Source organism: Chaetodon trifascialis, chromosome 3, assembly GCF_039877785.1.
Source record: "Chaetodon trifascialis isolate fChaTrf1 chromosome 3, fChaTrf1.hap1, whole genome shotgun sequence".
In the NCBI taxonomy this organism is placed as follows: domain Eukaryota; kingdom Metazoa; phylum Chordata; class Actinopteri; order Chaetodontiformes; family Chaetodontidae; genus Chaetodon; species Chaetodon trifascialis.
This window is the reverse complement of record NC_092058.1, coordinates 23,616,207-23,640,486: the sequence shown is the minus strand read 5'-3', so window position 1 is coordinate 23,640,486 and position 24,280 is coordinate 23,616,207. Positions and strand designations below refer to the sequence as shown.

At 41.4% G+C, this 24,280-nt stretch overlaps 2 protein-coding genes across 11 annotated transcripts in view; both read right to left on the bottom strand.

Annotated features, from left to right (window-relative positions):
* itpr1b (inositol 1,4,5-trisphosphate receptor, type 1b) overlaps positions 1-10,838 on the bottom strand; it is an 83,633-nt gene extending 72,795 nt beyond the window's left edge. For all 10 annotated transcript variants that reach the window (XM_070958380.1, XM_070958378.1, XM_070958381.1 and 7 more), the window contains exons 1-3: positions 10,632-10,838; positions 9,159-9,273; positions 5,470-5,540 (exon numbers count right to left, since the gene is read on the bottom strand). In XM_070958380.1, coding sequence (XP_070814481.1) covers positions 5,470-5,540; positions 9,159-9,250 — 163 coding nt within the window. In that variant the 5' untranslated portion in view covers positions 9,251-9,273; positions 10,632-10,838. The remainder of the gene's footprint in view (positions 1-5,469; positions 5,541-9,158; positions 9,274-10,631) is intronic.
* Positions 10,839-20,242: 9,404 nt separating this feature from the next.
* setmar (SET domain and mariner transposase fusion gene) lies at positions 20,243-23,661 on the bottom strand. Its single transcript, XM_070959272.1, has 2 exons — positions 23,497-23,661; positions 20,243-21,139 (listed from the first exon to the last, which is right to left on the bottom strand). The coding sequence occupies exons 1-2, from the start codon at positions 23,596-23,598 to the stop codon at positions 20,342-20,344; spliced, it is 900 nt and encodes a 299-aa protein (XP_070815373.1). The 5' UTR covers positions 23,599-23,661; the 3' UTR covers positions 20,243-20,341.
* Between the last annotated feature and the right edge of the window lie 619 nt (positions 23,662-24,280).

Below are 24,280 nucleotides of genomic sequence, written 5' to 3'. Positions count from 1 at the left end.
CTAAATTAACAATTTGTTTCCTTTTCACAAAACAAGACTAGCATGGTATCTGTGGAATTTTACAATATTTACCAATTTCCAGATGAGAGTAACACTTGAAACACTAATAAAGCAGGGCTATCTTACTGCACACAAAGTGATGAAAGGTCTCCTGCATTTACAGTCTAGCTTGAGTCTACATCTCAAAGCTTTGTGTGCACACATTAAAAAAAGGCAAAGCCATTTCAAACAAGGCAACCATGCAACCATCCAACCATGCAATCAAGCTGTATTTGAACACACACACACACACACACACACACACACACACACACACACACACACACACACACACACACACTTCACGTATCAGCCACTCAGATCTGAGAGAAAGAAGCCCGGTTTAAAATGCTGCGTTATAGCTCCCTGCGATACAGACTTTTTAAATAGCTTAAGTGTGCTATTAATACTCAACAGGGATGTTAGGATTTAGCCTTGGTACATTTGCTTCTGGTTAACACTGGCCTTAATAGGAGAGGTGGGACTTCAACATGTGAAAGGATTAAGCATATCCTTGCAATACCTTCTATTTTTCCCCCACTAAAGGGGTTTTTGGGGGAGTTTGTGATATTGGGCTGTATAAAACTGACTTGACTATAAATATTTTGACTTAAAGTTATGACTTAACTCATAAATGATCTGCAGTTGAAGTGCAAATTTGTAAATGTGCTATCATATATAATGTGGAAACTAATAAATTAAGTGTAATAAAGTGTTTTTTAAAATAATACAAACACATGTGCAACATGCAGCACAATGCATTCTTAATTATTTGTAGCTGTATATCTGACAAGGTCTATCTTTATCACTTAAAGGTGCCAATAGTACATTTAGTTTAGACTTGAGCTTAGGGTTACTCTGCTGTTACGGCTATTTTGTGGTGTTAACAGAGCTTTGAATATGATTTGAATAGCTCAGTTAGAAACGGATGAGCAAAGCTGTTTCTTTGCATCCCAAAATGGAGAGGCCTGTCTAAATCTATAACACGCTGTTCCCTGGCTGCTGTTCACCCCATCTATACAATTCCTCCTGATATGGAAAAGTGGCATATAGGCCTCTGCATGCACAGAGCCAGTACAGCTAGCAGCAGATAATGCTGTGAATAATACTGCAGCTTGCACTTGTGCATCTAGTACATCAGTCACAGTAGTGTCTAAAGGAGGATAGTCTCACAAATCATAACAAATCAAAAAATAATGATTTCTCTATGGTGTAGATCAGGATGTCATGTTTATTGTGTTGTTTATTGTTTCTCAGTTCTAGGACAAATTCATGTGTAATAATCCCACTTCACCTGCTGTGAACCAACGAGCAGGGCATAATCACTGGAACTGCAGAATCATATGAACCTGCACACCCTGACACACCGTCACAACAGACAAATGAACAGAATCTGCCTCATTACGAAGCACTATTTGCAGATATACACTGAGTGACCAGAAAAACAGAAACACTTGTGAGATGTAATGAGATGCAGTTCAGTCTGTTCTGTGATATGTTTTCAAGTCTGTACTTTGAGTTATTGTTGTACTGGACCACCATATATTGCCAAATCTATTATTAATACTTTGAAATATGCTGCAATGCGATAAAAACACTTCAAAAATACATAATACTTAAAAATGACCATTCAATACAACATATTTCTGCTACAGTCTCAACAATAGTTAGAAAGGTTTCAGAAAGGTTGTATTGTATTCCTCTAGCATTGCTATCTTTTCCCTCCCCCTGTCCTGTACATGGGGTCCAAACTCCTCCAGGGGGTCGCAAGGTAAATATGAGGAATCCAAACGTGGGACAGAAGACAGAAGAAGAAAAAACATTGATGTTTTATGTTTATTTTTTCAGACATTTCTCAAATCTGTGTTTTTTGGCCCGACCATGGCAAAGTGGGGGCAAGCCCTATAAACACGAAAGTCTGTGAGAGAGTGAGTAAGGAAGTTACACCATTGGTCAACTGAGTGTTGGAGTTCCCCCATGGGCAAATGCTCAAAATAAGTGTGAATATCAGTTATGTACTGTAACTCCAGACTCTATGAGTATAGGTACGACACTCTAAGGTTATCACTAGCAGGCTCATCCCTTGCACTCACACAGGACTAAAGACTTCCAGTCTAAGCCCACTATCTACATGGGCCCCATCTTGCTCTCATCTTTGGTATATGTTAAGCTCGGACCAAACAAGCAATCAAAACTAGTCAAAGGAACCTGTGGCGCCCACAGCTTAGAGTACTGCGCGTATGCTCATGAAACCTTTGAGTTACAGTACGTAACAACGTTAAATAAACATTCTAAAAACACAGTTTCATATATGCTTCGCAAATATGCAAAGCATGATGTGATCCATGACCATATGGGACTGCACACACAAAACATATCCTCTTCACAGGAAATAAACGAGTCCATAACTTGCCAATGTATCACTGCACAATAACGCATCACAGTACAGCATATGTGCACAGATGGTTCAGAGACATTACAAAATCTGTTATTCAGCATAAGGAAATGAAAATGGAAAACAACATAAAACCTACTGCTGTGAGAAACAGAGATAATGGTTATGCACCATAACAGTCTAGCAGAGCGCAGAGCAGGAGAGGAAACAGCTCTCCATGTGCCCAGAGGCATGAGGTAGACCACTGTTAAAGCATCCCAAATAACAATCACTCTGACAAAACACTCAGTGAGTCATAGAAACACGAGAGACATCAACAGTTAACCAGCTCTCAAGACTTCCATCACAGTTATTATCATAAGTAGAATAAGTTCTCTCTCACATCAAACACCCTAACATCTAGATGAAAAGAATATTTTTGACTGACTTTACTGTCATATAGAGGGGTAATGATAGATCAAATCTCGCAATATCACGATAGAAATATGGGTCGATGTCGTCATACTGTAGGACTGTGACTGTATCTACCGTGACGTTACATGGTTATTTTATTTTCTACCTCTCCTTATCAAAAATTGTATTGCTTTTGTTTGAACAGCAGAGGAGGCATTCACAGAAGACGGACTCCTGTCATCCTTTGTGTGCAAAACCAAGCGCTGCTAAAAATAAACTCAACGAGTTATGGATGAACTAACCAATTACGAAAAAGAGACTCAAGTTGCTCCATTGACTTTTAGAGCTGATGGAAACAAAGGAAAAATGAAGCCAATGCAGAAGTGCCAAAAGTTGAAGTTCCTTGAATGACCACTTCCATCTGGCTCCACAACCAAGTCAATCCCTAGATCACCACATTTAAAATGGTCTTTACAGCAGAAAGTATGATGTTTACAGCCGGGCACAAAAATGGTCTTGGTCACTTTAGCTAATTTCCCTGTTAAACTGTATATAGCTCATATAACTCTTCTAGAACTCACTTGTCTGAATTATGCATAATTATGGGCATGGCCACTTTGAGTGACAACCAGCTGCCTGGTTTCAGCAAGCAGGCTTCATTTGAGCACCACCCACGCTACACCTCTTTGCCCATTTTTGGATTAGGCAGAAGTCTGGCAGAGTCAGGTTCTGCGAAAATGGCAATGGCTGGAGCCAATGTCACTGAGCACTGGGCTCTTCATGAACCTATGGGTGGCGTCACAGAGACCACGTCCATATTTTATACAGTCTATGTCACCACCTTTATCGAAAGCAATGTAGCTATCAATACACTTACACAATAAGTGCTCTGTCATTTGTTGCTACATGGTACAGAATCTATTTTTTACAACTGCATTATATTACAGGCTAGTAATGGTAATTTTGAGATTTTTAATTCTGTTCAGAATTTTTGTATTTAGTGGACGTTTGATATGAGCAAGTGGAGTTTTGATACAATTCCCACTGACATAAACCAACTATGTAGCAGAACATGCTGTCAAAAAATTACCTCTCTAAGTCCTCTAAGTTAAGCCAAACAGCCACCACTTTTCCAAATATTATCGATAAATGGCCCCATATTACAGAATTCTGATTCAGAGATTCAATTCAGTTTGTGATCAAACTAAGCCCGTGATACATGATATCAAACAATGTGAAAATTCATTTACTAATCTGTGTTGTGGTAAAAGGACCTTAGAGAATACACTTCTCCAGTCAATGAGTCTGTGTGTGCGTTATGCTCTTCCTGGTTATCATCACACGAGGATGAAAGATGGAGCACCAATTATGACAATGACAGGGATACATTAAATAAGGTCCTGCAAGGCTTCCTTGTATGAAAAAGGTAAATTAGATTTAATCCATTTAGAGAGTACACTGTTCCAAGTAAATGGATATGACATGGGCAACTGTGTCATTTCACTCTCTCTAATTTACTAAGAGACCTCCCTCGGAAACCTGCCAAAACATCTAGAAATGTACTCGCTAGAAAGTGGCTGCCAATTTCTTCCACTCAGGGGCTACTACATAAGCTGAACCTGTTGTCACCTGGTCAGATGATGATCCATTTCTGTAGTGACTGACGACAGATCAGAATTTGCTCTAGAAGTTTATGCATACATCCTACCTCGTGTAAAACAGACAGCAGTTGACTGTGTAATCGTGTGCCAAATGTTTTCTTGGGCTACTTCTTTCCAAGTGAGCATATGTGAATGCAACAGCTTGCACTGGCTTTGCTGCTAATGATCATGGCTACTGTCAACCCCTTTTTTCAAAGAGATGTCATCAGCCAGATAATATGGCAATATAACCGTTACTAGCTTAACATGTTTTCAGGAACACAGAAGTGACTATTTCAATCCAGTGACCTGCACAGCCTCCAAATTTTAACATAGTGAAGCACCTTTTGGGAGAAGGAGAGGGTCCCGAATGAACGTGTATGAAGAAGCACTATCGAACCAACAATATTTAATCAGCATGAAGCATGCTGCATACTGAAAAGACACAAGCCAGTGACAATCCTATCCAGCTGCTAGCTATGGTTTGTTTTGGACTACTTTATCAACTACTGATGCACGGCAGGCTTCTAACTTATTTAGGTCTGCCTAATATTGCTTATGTATCTTCCCACAGCATTGTTTAAATTAATCTTTCATTTACCCAGAACAACACTAAGATTAAAAATCTGTTCAAAAGGTATCTTGTTTGCAAAAGGCAGCAATGGCCACAACTAATGGGAATTCCAACATCACTTCAGATTTACTCTACTCACACCATTTCCCCCTTGAATTTTTAGGGAATGAAATGTCCATCTGACCCATCTAGAAGAACACTAAAGACCACGTCAGAAAATAAATAACAAGGTAAAAAAAAAACAAAAAAAAAACGAAAAGAAAAGAAAAAACTTCTACCCAAACTGCTCAAAAGTAAAACTACTACTGTGACATTAGGAAACTAGTATTTCATATACTACATTTAAACTGTCAAAAATGCTGACTCACTGTACACCATAGACCTCAAGATGTTAGTAAGTTAAGAAGCAAGCGATTTTGAGGCCTTACCTCTGAATTTCTTGGGTGGGTTGTTGAGATCGCCTGTATCTGGCTGTACCACACAGCGGTCATCCACAAGCCTGCAGACACAGGTATCATTATGATGAGTCAATCACTCAAGATACATGCAACTTCAATAGAGTTTAAACCTCAATACACCTCATAAAAGCTTTCATTTTCCATACATGAGCGTGAAAAGTAAGTATGTACCGTGGTATATGGTCTTTGTGGTGTCACGCTGTCACACTGGTGGAGCTAACACACCAAGATATACAGCAACATGCCAGCAAAGGCAGTGAATTAATGAGCTGTTTGCTTGAGCTCAAGGATACACACAGTGAGTTTTGGTGAGTAACACCACTCAATGTTTGTTTTCCAAGAAAATTCCAAAGGGCACCTTTAAATGGAAGAGAGTCATTATTAAAAGAATTAGTAACACCTGCGCTTTTCCTGCTATGTCAAGCATAATGTCTACAGTGAAAAAGGCCTAGTGGACATAGAAAGTGGTCCATTTAAAGGGGGTATTTTACTTCTGGAAAAATACCTTCTTTATAAAACTGGGCTGTCTATGCAGTAGAAAGATGTAAATATTTTTGACATTTGTACAAGAGCCCTGTGATCGGCTGGCGACCGGTCCAGGGTGTACCCCGCCTCCCGCCCATTGACAGCCGAGATAGGCTCCGGCCCCCCCGCGACCCTGAAAGGGATAAGCGGCATGGAAAATGGATGGATGGATTTGTACAAGAAGACCAGAGAAAAAGGGCTGAGCTATTCCATTTTGCCTGAAAGGCAAAAAACCAAGTAGAAAGCACTTTGAGTAAGGGTGGCCTTGTCACAAACTTTCTTGTATTACAGCTAAATGGTATGTTAAAATGTGTTTCTGAAAACATTTGAGGAGAGAAATTGACAATGCAGCAACAGAATCTTTTGTCATAATTGATTAGCACCGCCTCGTTTGACAGTTTGAGTTTTTTGTTTTAAATTGCACCTCTCAATTTGAGACGGGGGGGGGGCAGCATTTAATCAAAAGCATTTGTTCATTCATGACACATGAATAGCAAGATATATTGTATTTCAAATGAGAACAAACATTGTGTACAACACCTGAGGTCAAAACATTGGTCGAAACTATTCAACCTCTTCCACCCACTGAAAGAGTACAATCCACCACACTAAAAGTGGCTGTGCTAACATGGCTTCCTGAAGTTCAAAATTAATGGAGCAAGGATAACAGGGTTACTCTGCATTCCCACCTGAAATTAATTCATTGAGTATTATGAAAAACATGTGCTGTAGCAGAAGTGGTCAACCAAAGACTAAGAGGATGTGGTTACACATTTCTCAATTGGGGCACAAGTGATAGATTGTACCATGAGTGTGCATGTAAACAACAGGCTGGAGTGAAGGAGTGAAGGAGGGTATTTACGTAAAAGATAGAGGAGAACATCTATGATTTTGGCACTACGTCATCATACTCTTCAATATCACCATTAATCCATCTCACCTTGCTCTTCAAACAATACAATACAACATCTTGGTAAATCACTTGTTTCTACTTGATAGCAACATTCTGGGGAAACCCCTGGGAATACTATCGAATAGTAGATCTGCGCAAACACAACACTTCAGTAGGATGCTCTAGCCGGTCCAGTCAGTTACATCTTTTTATAGCTCGTGCAGGATACATGGCACCGCAAGAGCACTGTAAGGAAGAACGCACACGGTGTGAGAATTGCCTCTATAAGAATAACAAACCATAGCCTTGATAACAATAATGTACTGTTGGGTGAAGGTCCAAAAAGAACAGGAGTCTAAAGGGTCATTGGTATCCAAGGTCAAGAACAAAACTCCCCTTGCTTGGCAGCTACATCCCAGTCTCGCAGCATCAAGACGTAGGGTGGCATTCTCTCTGAGCCAGCAATTGTCCAGGTGGTTGCAGCTGTCTCTCAGGGGTCACATTCAGTATGCTGACAGCAAAAGCAGCACCTAATACAATAATGCTATTTATAGTTGCATCGCCTAAGCCCTGAACAGGAGCAGTGTGTGTGTGTGTGTGTGTGTGTGTGTGTGTGGGGGGGGGGGGGGGGGGGGGGGGGGGGGCAGCTGATTACTAGGCATAACAATATGAGATAGGAAATTTGACAAACAAGCTCATTCGTGGTGGCAGTCTTCTGAGCGGTGCACACATTTGTTGTCAAGGTGGGTGACGCACAACGCTAAACTGTGAAAGAGCATGGTTTCTGAGAGCTGGCAAGGAGGAGGGCTCTGCACGGTCTGTGGTGAGTGGCAAACAGAATAATGACATGGCAAGAGGAGAGGACTGCAGCAGATGCTGTGGTCATGTTCACCTTGGCAGAAGAAAAACAAACACCCTGGGGTAGAAAATAGCAAGGAAAAAGAGGAAGAAAGACAGGCTTGATGGAAGAAAACAAAGTCTGAAAAATGAAGCCTGGCATGACGGACATGCTGTCAGTTATTGTATGCTGGACAGAGACATTCACACCAACGACTGTCCCTTCTCTGACGGCATCTTCATCTTTTAGCCGTCTATTCTGACTGTCAACTGTGTCTTGGTTAGCTAAAAATGTACATAATGAGATGCACTTTTAACTCGTTGCCTACAATTAAGGAGGAGGGAAGATGTCAAGTACTTAAATAAATGGTGCTCAGCATGACGCAGGAAGAGACAGGGTAATTTGAGTGCAAAGCCCTAACTGAGCACACAATATCAAGGAAATAAAAGGAAAGCTATGGCTCCTGCAGGATTCACCACTTCTCATATAAGACTACCTTATCATTTAGAACATTTACAACATTTGGCAGACACTATTATGAAAAGAGACTCAGTATACTGCTCTGTATTCACAGATAAGACAAAACCATCAGATTACGGGAAAATAGACATTTGACTGCAGTCAATGTCCACAGCTGTGCATGTGGGAATCATTAAGTTAAAGTTGTAAAAACGGGCTTCATCTGGTTCTCCTGTAAAAGCTTCCATTTAAAAGGAATTGGAAACTGGTAGACAGCATATTCTATACAGTATATGTCGCTACCAGCTGTTTTAAATATGATTTTCTTACAAAACAGACAAGATAGGACTCTGAAGGTTGCTAAATTATGCAAACAGATTCTAGCTATTACTTGAGTCTAAAGAGGGCTCATTCAGATCCATTTTGAGGAGGTGGGTTTTCAGTCTGTCTTTAAAGATAGAAAAATATTCTGCCATCCTTCATCTGCATCTTTAGTTTACCTATTAATTCAAGTCCAACTCTGTCTCTGCATGCCTCAACTAAATTCTCACAACTAAAACAACTTATTTTATTTGTTTCACTGAAAGCAGATCACTTATCATTCACAATAAAATATGGAGGAACAAATGGATAATGTCCATATTGACACTTGGGTTATTGCCATGAACTGAACAGAGGCATTAAATCTGTCCATTACATGAATCCATCTATTATACTACCCCATCAACAGCCATCTCTCTGGCTAAAAAACAGCAACTGTGCAGATCATTATGTAGTAACTCTGTTTACTTTGCAGCCAGTACTGTGTTACAGTTGTGTTTTCTGCACAGTGGGACAATATTGTCTGAAGCTCCATCCATCCAGTGAGCTCCCCATCATGAGGTAGTGGGGAACTGGAGGTAATGAAAGGGTCATAAAAACCCACATAAAGACAAGAAGACTTACCCTAAAGTGCTGATAAATCCACTGGTGGTGCCCTCTGCATACAGGGAACAAATGTCCCCAATATGGAGAAAACTGGACATCTTGTCCGACATGATTTCTTCAGGGTTGACTGCACCTGCAAAAGATTGCTCTTTAAAGCAGCCACTACATACAGCTGAGCTCAATCAAATCATTCACTATTAAATATTTCACTCAAACAGTCAATTAACTGAACAACAGAATATTAAACAATGACAATTTTGACAATCCATTAATTGTATAAGTCATGAAGTAAAAACACTAAGTGCTTGCTTGTTACAGCTCTGTGTTCCTGCACACACACGGCATCGGTAGTTGATTTAGTTGAACAGAAATCGTGAACAGCAGCAGTTACGATCACCTCTGGGATCAATTATTACTTTTATAACACTGACTTTGCTACTGCTGGAGTTTGTGTTCAGCTGTAAGGACCATCTGAATCTTTGCAGCTCATCCTCAGAGCACCTTCTACTGTAAGATCAGGAGCAACATGTGAGAGAGATTCATTTAATGTTTATTTGGCACAAAATACTGCGCTATAAAGCTAATCCTTGCCCTTCTTTGAATGTGTCCTATGCATTTTGTTAATATATTAATATCACATTTAAAGGACAAACATTTTGCAGACATAAATACCATGAACGAGTGCTCTTCTTTGCCTCTCATCTCAGGTGGGCATTGTTAGAAAATGAAACATGAAGTTTCTGTGTGCACTGTGCTACTGCTAGCTGGGTGAAACCTACACATATACATCTTCAATGTAGGTCAGTCTGTTTCTCTCCAGGCTGAGAAAATCTAAACCTCCGTGAAAGAATCCAACACCACTGACAGAGGTGAAGCGGTCAACGTGGTCTATCTTTTTGTTGTTGTTGTTGTTGTTGTTGTTGTTGTTGCTACTGACAGAGATGCTGTTCCCTTTAAAAACCAACAAAACTCAATTTTGCCATGATTTTAGCTTGAACTTTGACATGAACTAACAGTACGCAGCACCGCACCATGAAACGATAGTATCTCAAAAGGGGGAAAGCACAAAATATGACATCTTACATTAAATATATGTTTATTTCTACAATACTGACTTGCGGGTGTGATGCTGCGGGTCATATTTACCCACGTTCAGACGTCCCGCACCGCTCCATACAACTGTGACACACAGGCCTACACGACATAAAGTTTGTTTTTTGCTCTGTAAAGCCACTTGCCAGCAATATGTAAACAAATCTGAACGTGCTATGACACGTTTTTACGTTTTTACTGCCGAATGAAACACTGCTAGCTAAATCAAATGTCAAGTCACCCCTTTCATCTTTTTTTAATCGCTCGAGCTGCAGCACATCAACAGCAACAAATGAGGGCGCGCGCGCGTGGGCTACTTCCTTGACAGGGATGCTTACAGCTCAGTGACAAAATGAACAATGCTCTGGCTAGAAAACTACAGATGGATACGGACTTTACCTGGAAGAAAGGAAAGAAGGCGTCAAAGATAGAGACGGGAAGAAACGTGTGAAGAAGTGGGTCAGCACAGGATAATTTCCACAGCGCTATCCTCGGTTAAGTCCATGGTAGCGGAACTCCAGGTAAGAGCAAGCTGAGCGGCGTTATCTCTGACAGCTGAATGCGTCCTCGGCAACAATCCCCTTCTTACCTCCTCCACATGTCACCGAGGGAACGCCCCTTTCGTTACTATTTATACTGCAGCAGTGCTCTCTGGGTAATGGAGTCCATCAGGCATTTAAACCGCTGCTACTGTCAGTGCTCATGATGAGAGACTGGTACTCCAATTCAAAGGCGACTTGCTGTCGTGATAGAAGCCTTTTGTTTTATTCTATTTTAACAAAATGATTTTTAAAAATGTGTTCTGTGTTTTACTTTTTAGCATTTTTATTATTGATTGCTGTATCGGTGCAGCACTGACTGAACTATTGATATTTATTAATATATCAGGACAATTAATGACATCAGCTGTACTTTGTGTTTTTTGTTGCGATGGTTTCTTGCTAACTAGCAGATGTGTGTAGTGCACATTAATGCCAAGATGGTGTGATGAACACAAGCCACGATGGCAAACATGGTAAACATATTATATATATTATATCTCCTTAGAAACATCAGTTTGTCAACATTGTCATTGTGACCATGTTAGCATGCTGACAGTAGCATTTTGCTCAAAGAACCATGTGCCCAAGTACAGCCTCACAGAGCTGCAGGTGGACAAAGTGACTCTTAGTTTTTACTGAATCTCTAGTAGCTGATACTTTGGTCATCAAATCATTACAGTAAAAGACAACAGAAACTCCCAGCTTGTGTAGATCATGCGCAGCATGTCTGGCTACTCCTAAGTACAAGAAGCTCCTTCAGATGTGTCACATGTTGTGGACTATAATGAGTGGACATGTCTCTGAATGATCAAATCCATGTGACTGGATGTGCGGTTTTTGTCAATGTCTGCATTATTTCATGTATATAATGTCAGAAACAGAAGCACACATATTGCCTTACAAAGAGGGGGCCATGCTGTGCGTGTCAAAGTGTGAAAGGACATGAGATAAAGACATCAGTTGTGTGTTCAGTCTCCTGTCAGAAACACTGATCCGGCCACTGGCAGTCACATTCCTCGGTTTGTGAATCTACATGCATGTTAAACTGAGTCTGAGTCTGTTAAGTTCACTCCAGAGATGTATTTTTTAATTTTATATTTTCTTTTCTTTATTTCTTCCTTACAATGAGACTGATGGATACTGCAGGACCTGTGTGCCATACTCATACAGACGTAGTACCTTGCGGTTTTGTCCACCAGGTTCCAAGTTTTTCAGCTTTGGAAACCTCACTTTCACAACTTTGAGTGATCTGGTTTATTTCCAGTTGACCCATTAAAATCACATTGTGACATTTTCAGCTACTGAAATAGGAGCAGAATCTTATACTGAAATAAGACGCATTGTACAATTCATTGTATGACTCATACATGCATAGCCACATGAATGAAATAAAGGTTAGGCAGACGTCGGTGATCCTATTAATTTCTCCATGAAAGCCTGCATACAGTAGATGGTAGCATTTGAAAATTCACATAAGTTTCAATATTCAGAATTACTCCTAATTGCAATATGAATGAGAGAAAGAGAGACAGAGGAAGAGAAAGAACACTTTCATCCCTGAAATGGGCTTAGTGGCATTAACTAAACCCACTGATGAGCTGTTAATTTGGTTTCTTAGTTACAGAATGTGGAGGGATAGTAAGAATGGAGTAAGTGGGGTTGCACAAGTGTCCATTATCATAAAAGTGCTTTACCTCTTTTTCTACACTCCACATCTGCTGTTGGGTGGGCACAGTGAGGTCTTTAAGATGTAAATGTCTGCAGATTGCTATGCCGTGGAGTACTGCAATTCATGTTTTTATGTGCTGTTTCCCTGCTATTGACATAAAATCCATCTCTGATGCAGTGGAAAAAAAACCAAACATATAATGCATGTGGTGCCATTCTCCCCTCTTACTAGACATTTTTATCAAATCACATGCATCAGAAGTAGATTCAAATGCACTCATGCAAAAACAAACTATGTCATTCCCCTTGTTGAATCCTAATCATTGTGAAAGAAAGGATGAAGGATAAGTACCAGAGTAGTTTTCTGATACAAGCACGTGTGTCTAAACGCACTGATGTGAAAGTCGTGACATCACAATATCTAAGAGACTAACCTTTATTCCACAAAAACTATTTTCAGGCTTTGGTTAAATTTGACATTAAGTGAAGTTGAATACAGATCACGGAGTACTCAGTTGTCATGGATACAGTGTACAGATGACTGGCTACCATTCTACACAGAGAAAAAAAGGGTTGTACTGTGTGTGTGTGTGTGTGTGTGTGTGTGTGTGTGTGTGTGTGTGTGTGTGTGTGTGTGTGTGTGTGTGTGTGTGTGTGTGTGTGTGTGTGCGTGTGTAAAACTGGACACAACTGCTGCTGTGTTTGTGCATTGCAGCAGCTCTGATGTCAGACATGATTTGACTTGCGGTGAACATAATGCTGTCTTTATTTATTCTTTATTCTCTTGGTGCTGTGGTCAGTGTTTTATTATAGTACCTGCCTTAACCTGAGGAGCTTGTCTGCAGCCAGAGGGCTTTTTCCTCACATAATGCATGACAGTCACAGCCAGCAACCATTGATACAGATAGACAAGAGGTGGGATGGGTGTGGAGACAGATTGCTTTTCCACATACTGTAAGGATCATGAACAAGAGCACAAGTTTGGTGGGAGGGAGAGATGATTCATGCCGATTGGTAGTCTGACTTGCAGCTGACTTAGAGACATGGGCTGGTTTTCCAAACAGAATTGACAAATGACTAATAAATTAATGAATACAGCATCTGCATGCTTGGAATGCACCAGAGACAGAGGAATGACAAAATGCAGTGACCATCTGTGTGGGTGCACAGATTGTGAGATTCATCACCGTGCATGCGTTAGAGTGAGTATTCTCATGTGCAGATTCCGGCCTTCCCTAAGCAGCGATGTGTGGGCACAATGGTTGGTAGTTTTCTAGTCTGAGGCTCCGACAGTCCTCTGTGTGGGCCATGCCTGCAAACTAATCCGTGCATTCATCAGAAATGTCAGAGAAGAGCTAAGTACATTAGGAACAGAGAGTTTCTTGTGTTTTCATTATTCTTCATTTTATCTTGATTTCATGTCAGAGGTTATTACGTTCCACATCTAGTTGTGTTAAAAAGGAGAGATGGAGGGCCCTGTAACTCTATAAACAATGTGGTGGCCTCTAACTGCAGGTCTGGATCTGGGACAGTGAATCACAGAAGACATGATGCCGCTGGGAGCCAGAACCATAGATAATGGCTTATTAGCGATTTCAAGCTAAATGTAGAATACTGACAACTTCTTTTAACTTCGGCAATCTCACACCCACAGTTGTATATTTTGTGCAGATTTGTTCCATTAGACAATTTAAACTCCATTATCAGGGCTCTGACAACTGGAACAGTCATGGCTTTCTCAGGATCAGTATATAACATGCACAACTGGAGAACAGTACTTTGTGGTGTGAGCAAGTGTGGCATAAAAACACACTTAACGAGCACAGGACCTTCCAGCGTGGTGTGAAAAGAAGGTCATACAAACAACAGTCATTCTCTCTGTCTGAGAGCGGTCTGCCAGCTTTTCTGAGGCTGTGACAGGGATGTGATGTCATTAATAATCATCACGTCACTGTCGAGTCAGTTGCACCATCAAAGTTTAAGAGCTTTGCCATACAAGTTTACACAAACACACATGACTCAGACATGGGCAAGCTGTTTGCCACAGAGTTTTTGGACCCTCTTGAGAAACCTTGGATGAAACAGGCTTCTCAAAGAAGCTTCTTCTTTTGCATTCAATCATTGAGCAATAAGTGAGATAGGAGAACATACAGCTGAACCACCAGCCCTGAGATAAGGAAGCTATGAAGACTTTTTGTGTTCCTCTTTTTTTTTAAATAAACTTTCAGCCCTTTAGTTAATATTCATGCTGATGCTCCCCTATTAAAGAGAGGTCCCACCTCCTGTCTTGCCTGCAAAACAACAGGTATTGGTACAGCACCCTAGTATAAGGTAGAGATCTACCTCACTAAAAATAAAAGATAATTATGCTGGCATAATGGCCTGCATATTCCCAGTGGAAATAATCTGATTAGACCATCTGCAGAGATATTCTAATTAGGCCTTGAGATTTTGTGCCATAACTTGTTACCAATGTAGGAAAAATAAGTTTCAAATTCTGTGTTGCATCTTGGATTCAGTTGGTCCTTGTATGCATGAAACCTGCACAAAAATGTGCATTAATGTTAATAGTATAACATTTTGTGTGCAGGTGGTGATATTCGGCTAGTCCACTTTTCATAAACACCCTGCACAGAGGAGAGGATCACTTCACCACATCCCCTTGGTTACGGCATAATCAATATGGTCAACAATACACATGCCAATTATCTGCCTGGTCTTTGATTTGTGTAAACAGATACCAGTACTTTGCTACATAAACACTGTTTGAGCTAATACTGCTGAAGAAGAACAATAGCCAAGGAGGCAGCTGTCTGAACTCACCAATTTAACCTGCACAACATGTTCTGTAAGCTGCTTTAACTGCAGCTAATCCATTAGGATCAGTGGAGTCCGAGGACTCCTAACCTCACTTTCACTACTTTTACAACCTACCTGGTTACCTAAATCAGTCTGTGTATATTTTAAGTTGTGCATAATATACATGTAAAGAAATGCATGTTTCTGACTTAGATCTACACATATAATCATATTACAGTTAACTTATTTACACCATCTTTAATTAAATGAATGTAGCTGCTCCATACAACAATAAGGAAATAACAATAATGTAACACCAACAGCATCATTCAGCATTTTCAGAATGAAAACAAAGTCTGTGCTGGATGCTGCAAAGGTGAGACAGGCCTGGTAATTGGATTGTCACAGCTTAGCTTGCACGGAAACACTCAGGGCTGACTATTTGTCGGTGAGCTGTTGCACAATATTTAAAAATCCTCAAGTGTAATAGCTCACACATGATAAGTCTCAGCCTGACATGCACAGCAAGTGTCTTCCACAATTAAAACACCATTGTCCAAGTGCATGAACATGCCCCACCAGGCATGTAGACTCAGTGGGATCATTTGAGGTAAGATTGGGTCATTACACAAGATTGTGATTGCAGTGGGACATAATGACAGTGATTAACTTGAAGCTAATCTTGGGGATATACGAGGTAACAATGAAACCCGTTATCACCAGGCTCTTAAGAAAATAATAGTTCACATTAATTCTCACCTGTATTTCCCTTTCTATTCACATCTTAAGATCTTGTTTCTAAATTCCACCTTCAAGCCTTCTGAAGTCTGCAGATGTACACTCCACAACGGCTCAATTAAGAACGTGTTCGCTGTAAACAGTGCATGTAGGTGTAGTTAAGATATGTGTAGGTCTGATCAGCGGTGAGAGCAGCTGTGGAGGTGGGTGCCTCTTGGGCTCCAGAGTTTCCTGCTGAGCCTGCTGCAGGTGTCTTGGGCCAAATTTAACTTCACATCTGTGGTGGGTGGAGACAGTGTGAAAAACCCCATTGACGTACCCTTCCGCTAACACGGTGAAGTGAAACTGCAAAACACCACCACGCACGCTGTTTAATCACAGGAGCAGATGAATAAGAATATACAGGGCAGTGTGTCCAATGAAACAACTGGTTTAACACATACAACCCTTGTTTTTCCGTAGCATACATACAATTGTGGGCCCTCCTCCTATAAAATCCCTTTAAAAAGATGTTGTCATTAACACCAATTTGGCTAAAAAGACTGCGACTTGTACCAGTTTCTTCTCTTATCAGCCAACATCACAAAAAGTCAAGAGTTGAAAGAAATGTCTCAGATTGGACTTTGAACTGCCTTTGCCAGGTTTTTTTTTTTTCAAGGCAAGGACATCTACTCCCCCATTAGAGAGGTGCTCCAATTTTGAACAAATGGACTGCCAGTCGTGATGTCTCCTCTGGTCACTCACCCTGAAATAGTGTCTGACTCCTTTATGTGATGCATGTCTCTCATAAGTGTCAGCTGTATCTGTATCTTTTGTTCTTTCAAGATACACCTGGCAAGATATTTAGGTTAAAGTCTTAGTAGCCGACATGGGGCTGTAACAAACAGATCCCATATTCAGAACACACCATGTTTACAAGAATCAAAATCTAGCACATTGTTGTTGCCCTTCATTTTTAAGGGTCATCTTGACTCATTTTCTTAAAAGGAATAGTTAAAAATTCTGAGAAATAATCTTATTCGCTTTCTCGTGAGCGCTCAGTGGCGCACAGTAGCTGGATGGAGGTTGGACACTGGAAACTGGAAGGAGCAGCTCGCATGGCTCTGTTCAAAGGTAGCAAAATTTGCTACCAGCAACTGCTAAAGCTCACTAACACATTATATCTCATTAGTTTAATCTGTACAAATTTCAATTGTCAATCTTCTCATCTAGCTCTCCACACAAAAGCAAATAAGCATATTTCCCAAAATATCATGCTGTTGCTTTAAACACATCATCATTGAGACTGAGAACAAGTGGAAACAGTCCACAACAGCAAACATGTCTCCAAGTGAGCTGTGGGTGCATTCATGTTTTACATTTGCAGTAAAGCCCCTGAAATGTTTATCTGTGGCATGTTAAAATGTGGTGTGACAGTATGACCAGGTGAGTCATAAAGTCTCAGATTGGATTCAGTTACAAAGCAATAACTCCAGACTGTGATGTTTGGTCTTTCAAAAGTCAAATAGTCTGACTTTAAGAGAGTTTCGCACTTGTTAGAAGTGAAATACATATTTAGGTCAGGTCTCTCTCGGAGATGACCAAACCTCAATGAGCTCTGTTTAAAGACAGATCAGTGGTCACTGTGGCATGAAACATCACGTCACAACATTTTGCTGTCTTGCAAGTCCCACAATGCAAAGTCGCCTGAAACAATGAGAACCAATAATCCTCTTCAAGCATTTCATTTCTTTCAGAGAGTTGCACTCTGAGATGAGACACACAGTGTCCAAATACCATCACAAAATGACATGACAGACTCCTGCACTGTGAGGCATTGTTGACTTGTTTGCGTTTGAATGGAGGGGCTGTGGAGGGGATTCGTTGGGGAAGTTCATCTCATGTGATTAACCGGTGGTTGCTAGGTGACCATCCTGGAAGGGAGCCATTCATTTGCAGCCCATCTCTTCAACAGTGAGGATCTGAGAACAGCCTTCATGCACGTCCGGACCAGCCACGGCTGTCCAACTCACCTCCTGTACGTACAGCCGGTTGCCATAGGGATTTCAGGGACATCTGACTCAAAAATGACATGAGTCATGTATTTGTGGAGAGACTGTTTTTTTCTTATATTTGTTGTAGATTTGCCGGAGGGACAACAGAATGTGCCACAAATCGAAAGGTCTAGGCTTCCTCTTGTACTGTATGAAATGTTGAATGTATTGGTCGCAGAGGTAACACAGCAGACCGCTGAAGATGTGGTGTAGCTGATGGTGGAGAGAGAAACCTTGACCCAGAACTACACATTTCTATTCTTTGAGAAATGTCTGGGTATTTTTTCCTCTGGATAAGCTCCGTCCTAACTTTCTCAAAGGGCTCTGCCACTGCTAACATAGAGTAAAGATCCTCCTCATGGCAGTGCAGTATTTCTGATAACATACTGTGTCAGAATCTATTAAAAACTCCATATTTTCTACTGCTGCTCTACTCTTTCACTCAAAGGGAAAATCCGAAACTGTTCAGATGTTAATGAACTTTGAGTTGGTTTATTTTTTGTTGTATTATACCACTGTGGCATGTGTCACACTCTATTGCAATTTTCAGAAGTTTAAAGGGATAATTCGACATTTTGGCAAATATATGTGCAGTATTTGTATTAAATCTGATGTCACCTATAGGTTAAATTTGAAGCGACTGCTAGCAGCTTGTTAGCTCAGCTTGGCACGCCGACTGGAAACAGGGTGAAACAGCTCACCTGATGATCCACCTACCAGCACCTCTAAAGCACACCACTTCACACATTATGTCTTCCTTCTTTAAAACATACAAAAGCTAAGTGTAAATGAGACTTTTTTTTATTAATACAACATATTTACACTTAGGTTTTTGTTCAGATTAAACAAATGAGATATAACGTGTACATTTCTGATCTTGAGAGGCCCTGGTGGGTGGATTTAGTTTTTCTTAAGACAGAGCCAGGTTAGCGCTAAGATAAGCTGAATGGGTGCTCCTTGTAGCTTCATATTTACCAACCAAACATGAGGTGGAATCCGTCTTCTCCTCTAACTCTTGGCAAGAAAGTGAGTAAGCATATTTCCCACAATGTCCAACTATTCCTTTAAGTGTACCTGCAGATCAGATCAGGCATAACGCAAAGCCCATTTTGAACCGATAGAAATCTTAGGTAAGCCTCACAGAGGAGAAAATATAGGTCAAAACAAAATCCTGCGCCACTTGCCTCTCCACTGGGTGGCACAGAAACCAATCAACTTGACAGTGGTCTTTGATCGGCAGAGGGCTTCTATCTCCCCCTATCATTTAGTCTCAGCCCCAGTGTGGCTGGAGCGCTGGTCCCATTTCTGGATGAAACACGGTCTCCATCCTAATTAACCCAGATGTGGATATTAATAAGATGAAAGCAGGTCTAGACTAGAAACGGGGCAGATTGAACAGAGAAGGTCCTGATTTCAGAATGGTCACACTAAAGTGGGACACCTTCGCCCCTCCTTTGACAGGGGAATAAAGTCCATTTCTATATAAAAAAAATCCCCCCTGGCCTTTTTTAATTGCTCCCACCTCTCGAGAGGTTTGAGTGCGATGAAGAGCTGAGAATATCTACAAGGGGAGGCTGCACGGCATGAAGACAGAAATGTCACGAAGATGGAAACACATGACAGCTCTGATTTTACCGCAGGATTCTGAGGTTTTGTTGTTTTTGATGGGCATGACATCTCAAGGTTTGGTAACCATAAGGGTGTAAAGATCAATTCTGTGGCCTCTGTGGCTATTAAAAGAAACCTATTCAATATCATTCCTCCCATCTCTGTCAGGGCAAATGGTGCCTCTGCTCCTTCCAGATTCATATGTCATGTGAGAAATGGGACTTATATGTGCCAGGACACGATTACAGCTGCAACACTGTGAATCTGGTGGGAAATGTCCTACGTGGAACAAGCACCCCCCTGACATACAAAATGGATCGTACAAGTAAAAGAACGGACAGAAATGTCAACAAGTTTCCTCTCTCAGATGAATAAAACTCATCTTTCTGGCTTCAGAATTAGTTTTCATTCCCGCATCTTACACTGAGTGGGAGACAGTTCCAGATCAGGAAACACCGGGGGGAACCACTCAGGAAACAATAACGGGCACAGACGTGACTCATCCAGCTGATTGTCTTTATGGAGCCACCAACATGTTGCATTGTCTTGTTCTAATGAGGGGCTGAATTAAACAAGGTTTCAGGCGAAACTGAGAACAGACCAAGAGACAACTAAACAGACGTCTAAAATGAGGAAAAACGGCATCAGGGCTGACAAAAATCGTTTCCCTATTTTTATTTAGATAAAAACAAACATGATATTAAATACAGAGTAGATGATTTCAGCTGAGAATAGACAAATCCAGAGGAAGGAACTGAACACAGTCGGTGGAACCACAGTGGCACTCTTTCCTCTCGAGTCCATCTGTCCGACTGGCCTGTATGGCAGCGTCGCTTTGAGTGGACAGCAGCTCTACAGGATGTTGGTTTTCGTATCCTCCTGAGTAGTCAAACGTCAGCTCCTCTAGTGCATCAATGTCCCTTCCAGCAAACAGCGCCAGTCTGGGAACCACAGAGTGCACACGGACTGGCTGCATGAACAAGTTGGGCTGGCAGGAGTGGTTGAGAAAGCGGCCTACGTTTCCCACCATGGCGGGGTCCACAAACGTCTCAGTGATGGAGCCCGTACCTGCATGCTCCCGTACAGCAATGATGTAGTTATTGTCCTCAGATCTCTGGGCCAGCTGTCTGCGTCTGGCCTCCTCTAAACTGATCACCTCTCCTGCGTACTCGCACACAAAGGTCCCGCGTGGGATTGCCTCTAGTGTCCGCACTGCCCAGCCCCTGTTCTTAGTGCTGTAAACCTCCAGCCTGAGTCTTAGTCCTCCCTGCACCACCCGGGTAGAGCAGGCATCGCTGCAGGTGCAGAGGGCATTGCACTCAAACACAGGTGAGCAGTAACCAGAGTCTGCTCTGCTCAGGTTCAGCAGTGTGCCGGTGCTGTTGTATGGCTGCCCATGTGTCTGCAGGCAAGAGCAGCTCTCAGTGAAGCAGGAGGGGGAAAGGCAGGAGCATCCAGGAAGGGTGACTTCACTTGGGTCAACAGTGCATCCTGGTCCCTGAATGTTATCTGGGGAATACTGAAAAATGACAAAGACCAGTCAAAGTTTAACAAAGCTGTAAATAACAATAACAACACAACAACTGAAGAGCAATTTCAAAAGCACATTCGGCTGAAATGTTCGGAACTCCTGGAAATCTTCAGTTTACAGCTGAAACAATGAACTGACAACTATTTTGATGATTGATGAATCATTTCAGCCAAACTTCCAAACCTCTCAGTGTTGAGTGGTTGCTGCTTGTCTTTGTATTATGGGATATTGAACTACACACAACCACACAAAACAAGACATTTGAAGATGCCCAAAGAGCTTTAAGAATTGTGAGGGGAACTTTATAGACTGAACATCTCATCAAGAAAAGAGAGAAATCATTAATGACAATAATCAGCAGTTGCAGCCAGAATTCCAATTTATTTCACTTTATGGGAAACGTGTTTTAGAACAAAGGTCTGAATGATTTGCAACTACCAACTTGAAACCCATCAACCTACGTACAACATGACGGTAGCTTCACGACGTGAAGCAATATGATTTGATGTCTTTGGATTTAAAATACCGGTTGCATTGTAAAGCAGCCAGAAATGTCCTCTAGAGCTTCACGAGCATGAGTGTTATCTAGGACAACTCCTTTGGTTCTAGAGAGGCAGTTATTTTTTGATTCCTGCACAATGTCAGCTGGGATCGGCTCCAGTCCCCCACGACCCTGCACATGATATGCATTTATGGATAATGAATGGAAGTACTGCAGTCAGATTAAGAGGCTGTTGCCTGTAATGGTTTGCTGCCATCTGCTGGTGAAACAATGCATGTCGTTTGATAGCATTGAGGAGCACCAGGTTTGATGAGTTCTTGCAACAGCCAGAGGCTTTCTGGACAAAGCTTGTGTTGGATTTTCAGATTATTCTTTCAAAATTGGCAGCATAAATAAAATGAACCATAATTATTGGATTTTTTTCCTATTATGTCAAGTTTTCCTAACAGACTCAGACTGAACAAATCTTTTATTGCAGTACAGCATTTTTTTTTAAGTTTATATCTCAACAACACTGATCTTTCATGACGTTGAGGGGATGTTTATTACAGTTAGATAAGATACAGATAAACAGTGCTGCCTTTACATTGTTTGTCCACCAGAGAGAACTGACAAATCTGTTATTTATTAACCTTAACCAGGCTTCAGGGCATTCAATCGTTCGCAACTGGACTTTGTCAGTTTGTCTTGGAAGACGTTTCACCTCTCATCCAAGCAGGCTTCATCAGTTCATGCGCACCAGACTAGATATGACAGCTCTAGTCTAATGAAATGGTGTTAGATTCAAGTATTTATCCTCTAAGTGAGGCCAACCCCCAAAACCAAGGATGGTATCACTCTATTGTGAGGCAAACGATCCCCCATTAAGGCGGGGTAGGGTGCAACCGTTGGGTGTCAAGGACACTTGGCAACGACACATCAATCTCTTCCAAAGAGATTCGATTGCCTCTATTCACAGGCATTAACCTTAACACGTGCATGTATAGTGGTCCAAGTTCTTTAAAGACAACATAGTGATTGTTTATGTGTTCAGGTTAAAAAATGAGTCTGTCAATTATCATCTTGGTATTCTTTTCAACTATTGCTATCTGGCTACGGCATCTGTTTACATGTTTACATGTCAGATGAACTTAAAGGGGAGTCACACCTATGGCATGCAGCAGCATCAACAGACAGCTCTCTGGATGCATCTGCTACATCCCGCAGCACATGAAGACAATGTAGAGTCATGATCCAAAGTTTATTCCTACTGTCAGTCTCTTCTGATTGATGGACTCAGCGTGTGCTGTCACGCACAGTTCATATGAGGGTTTATTCTCTGGTATATAGCAGATGAAGGAGGGAGGGGTCCCACAGTCAGCCGGAAAAACGCAGGTGCAAATAATCAAATGAATGATGGCTGGATTCCCTTTAGCTACTTTATTTTCAGGGTTCATTCATTGACCACGCTGGCTCACTTTCACTGTTGACTGCAACACCTGGATACAAAGGAGCTCTCGTTCGTGGTATTAACCTGTGTTGTCCCTAATCTGAGAAGTCTGCTGTACAAAAAGGCCCATTTGAAGGGAGAACAGTTAACCTGTCTCGTTTGTAACGCGTAACTTCCATATGAACTCCCATTAATACATATTCACAGGCTTTATTTTAAAGTGGAACCACTGAGCTACGTACGTCACCAACATAACTGTGACAACGACACTGCTCTTATAACACTCCTCTGGCAAAATGACCGAATAACGACCAAAACATGGTAAAATCTCAACATTTACTGTAAATTAGCTATCTGTAGCCAGGTGTGTTCAGCTCACGAGGTTCAACTGCACAGAGAGCAACGCAACGTTACCTGAAATTGAGGAAATGTCAGTAAACTTGAGCTCGCCTCAATTAAAACAGGAACATTCTCGAGACTGTTGCTCAAATCCACAACACATCTGTCAATATTCATATCCGACGTTTCAACTGATGTTACTGATGTTGCCGCGGACCCGCTGGGCTGAGGGACAAAATTTCAATCCTTTGCTCTGCAACTTCCGGTAGTTTCATTACAGGCTAGCTCCCCCTAGTGATCCATCAGTGTTATTACATGGCTGTAATTAAAGAGCCTGTGGTTTGACCATCTGGCCGCACTGAGGACAAAGTGAGCAGGGACTCATTAAGGACAAATACAGCACAGCATGAGACAATAATTTCATCTAAACTGCCGTGAGGGTGAAACTGGACAGAATTACTCGTCACAAGCGAGAAACGTGTCACACAGTCATCCCATTTTTTTTTTTAGTAATGTTTGACCAATGGTGACGACGAAGAAAAGTGGGTCCCTGGCACCGGTCGGATGGCAGCCCACCGCTCCTGGTCTGCCGCGGAGGAAGGACTTACCAGGATGGGTTAAAGGCGGAGGAAAAATTTCACCAGTGCATGGCATGTGCGTGCATGTGCATGTGTTGTGTGACAAATAAAGGGGATTGTCCCTCTTTTCTTCTTCTTCTTCTTCTTCTTCTTCTTCTTCTTCTTCTTCTTCTTCTTCTTCTTCTTCTTCTTCTTCTTCTTTGCCTCTTTCTGTCCTTGCTCAATATTTGTCCTCACATATTCAACATCACATTCCACAGCGCCAGCATCATGTATTCAGA

What these genes read in the sequence shown, in the direction of transcription:
- setmar (XM_070959272.1), bottom strand. Translation starts at nt 23,598, where the DNA reads ATGAATATTGACAGATGTGTTGTGGATTTGAGCAACAGTCTCGAGAAT. An exon ending in TGACATTTCCTCAATTTCAG is followed by an intron (nt 21,140 to 23,496) that starts GTAACGTTGCGT and finishes GTCATTTTTCAG; the next exon opens with TATTCCCCAGATAACATTCA.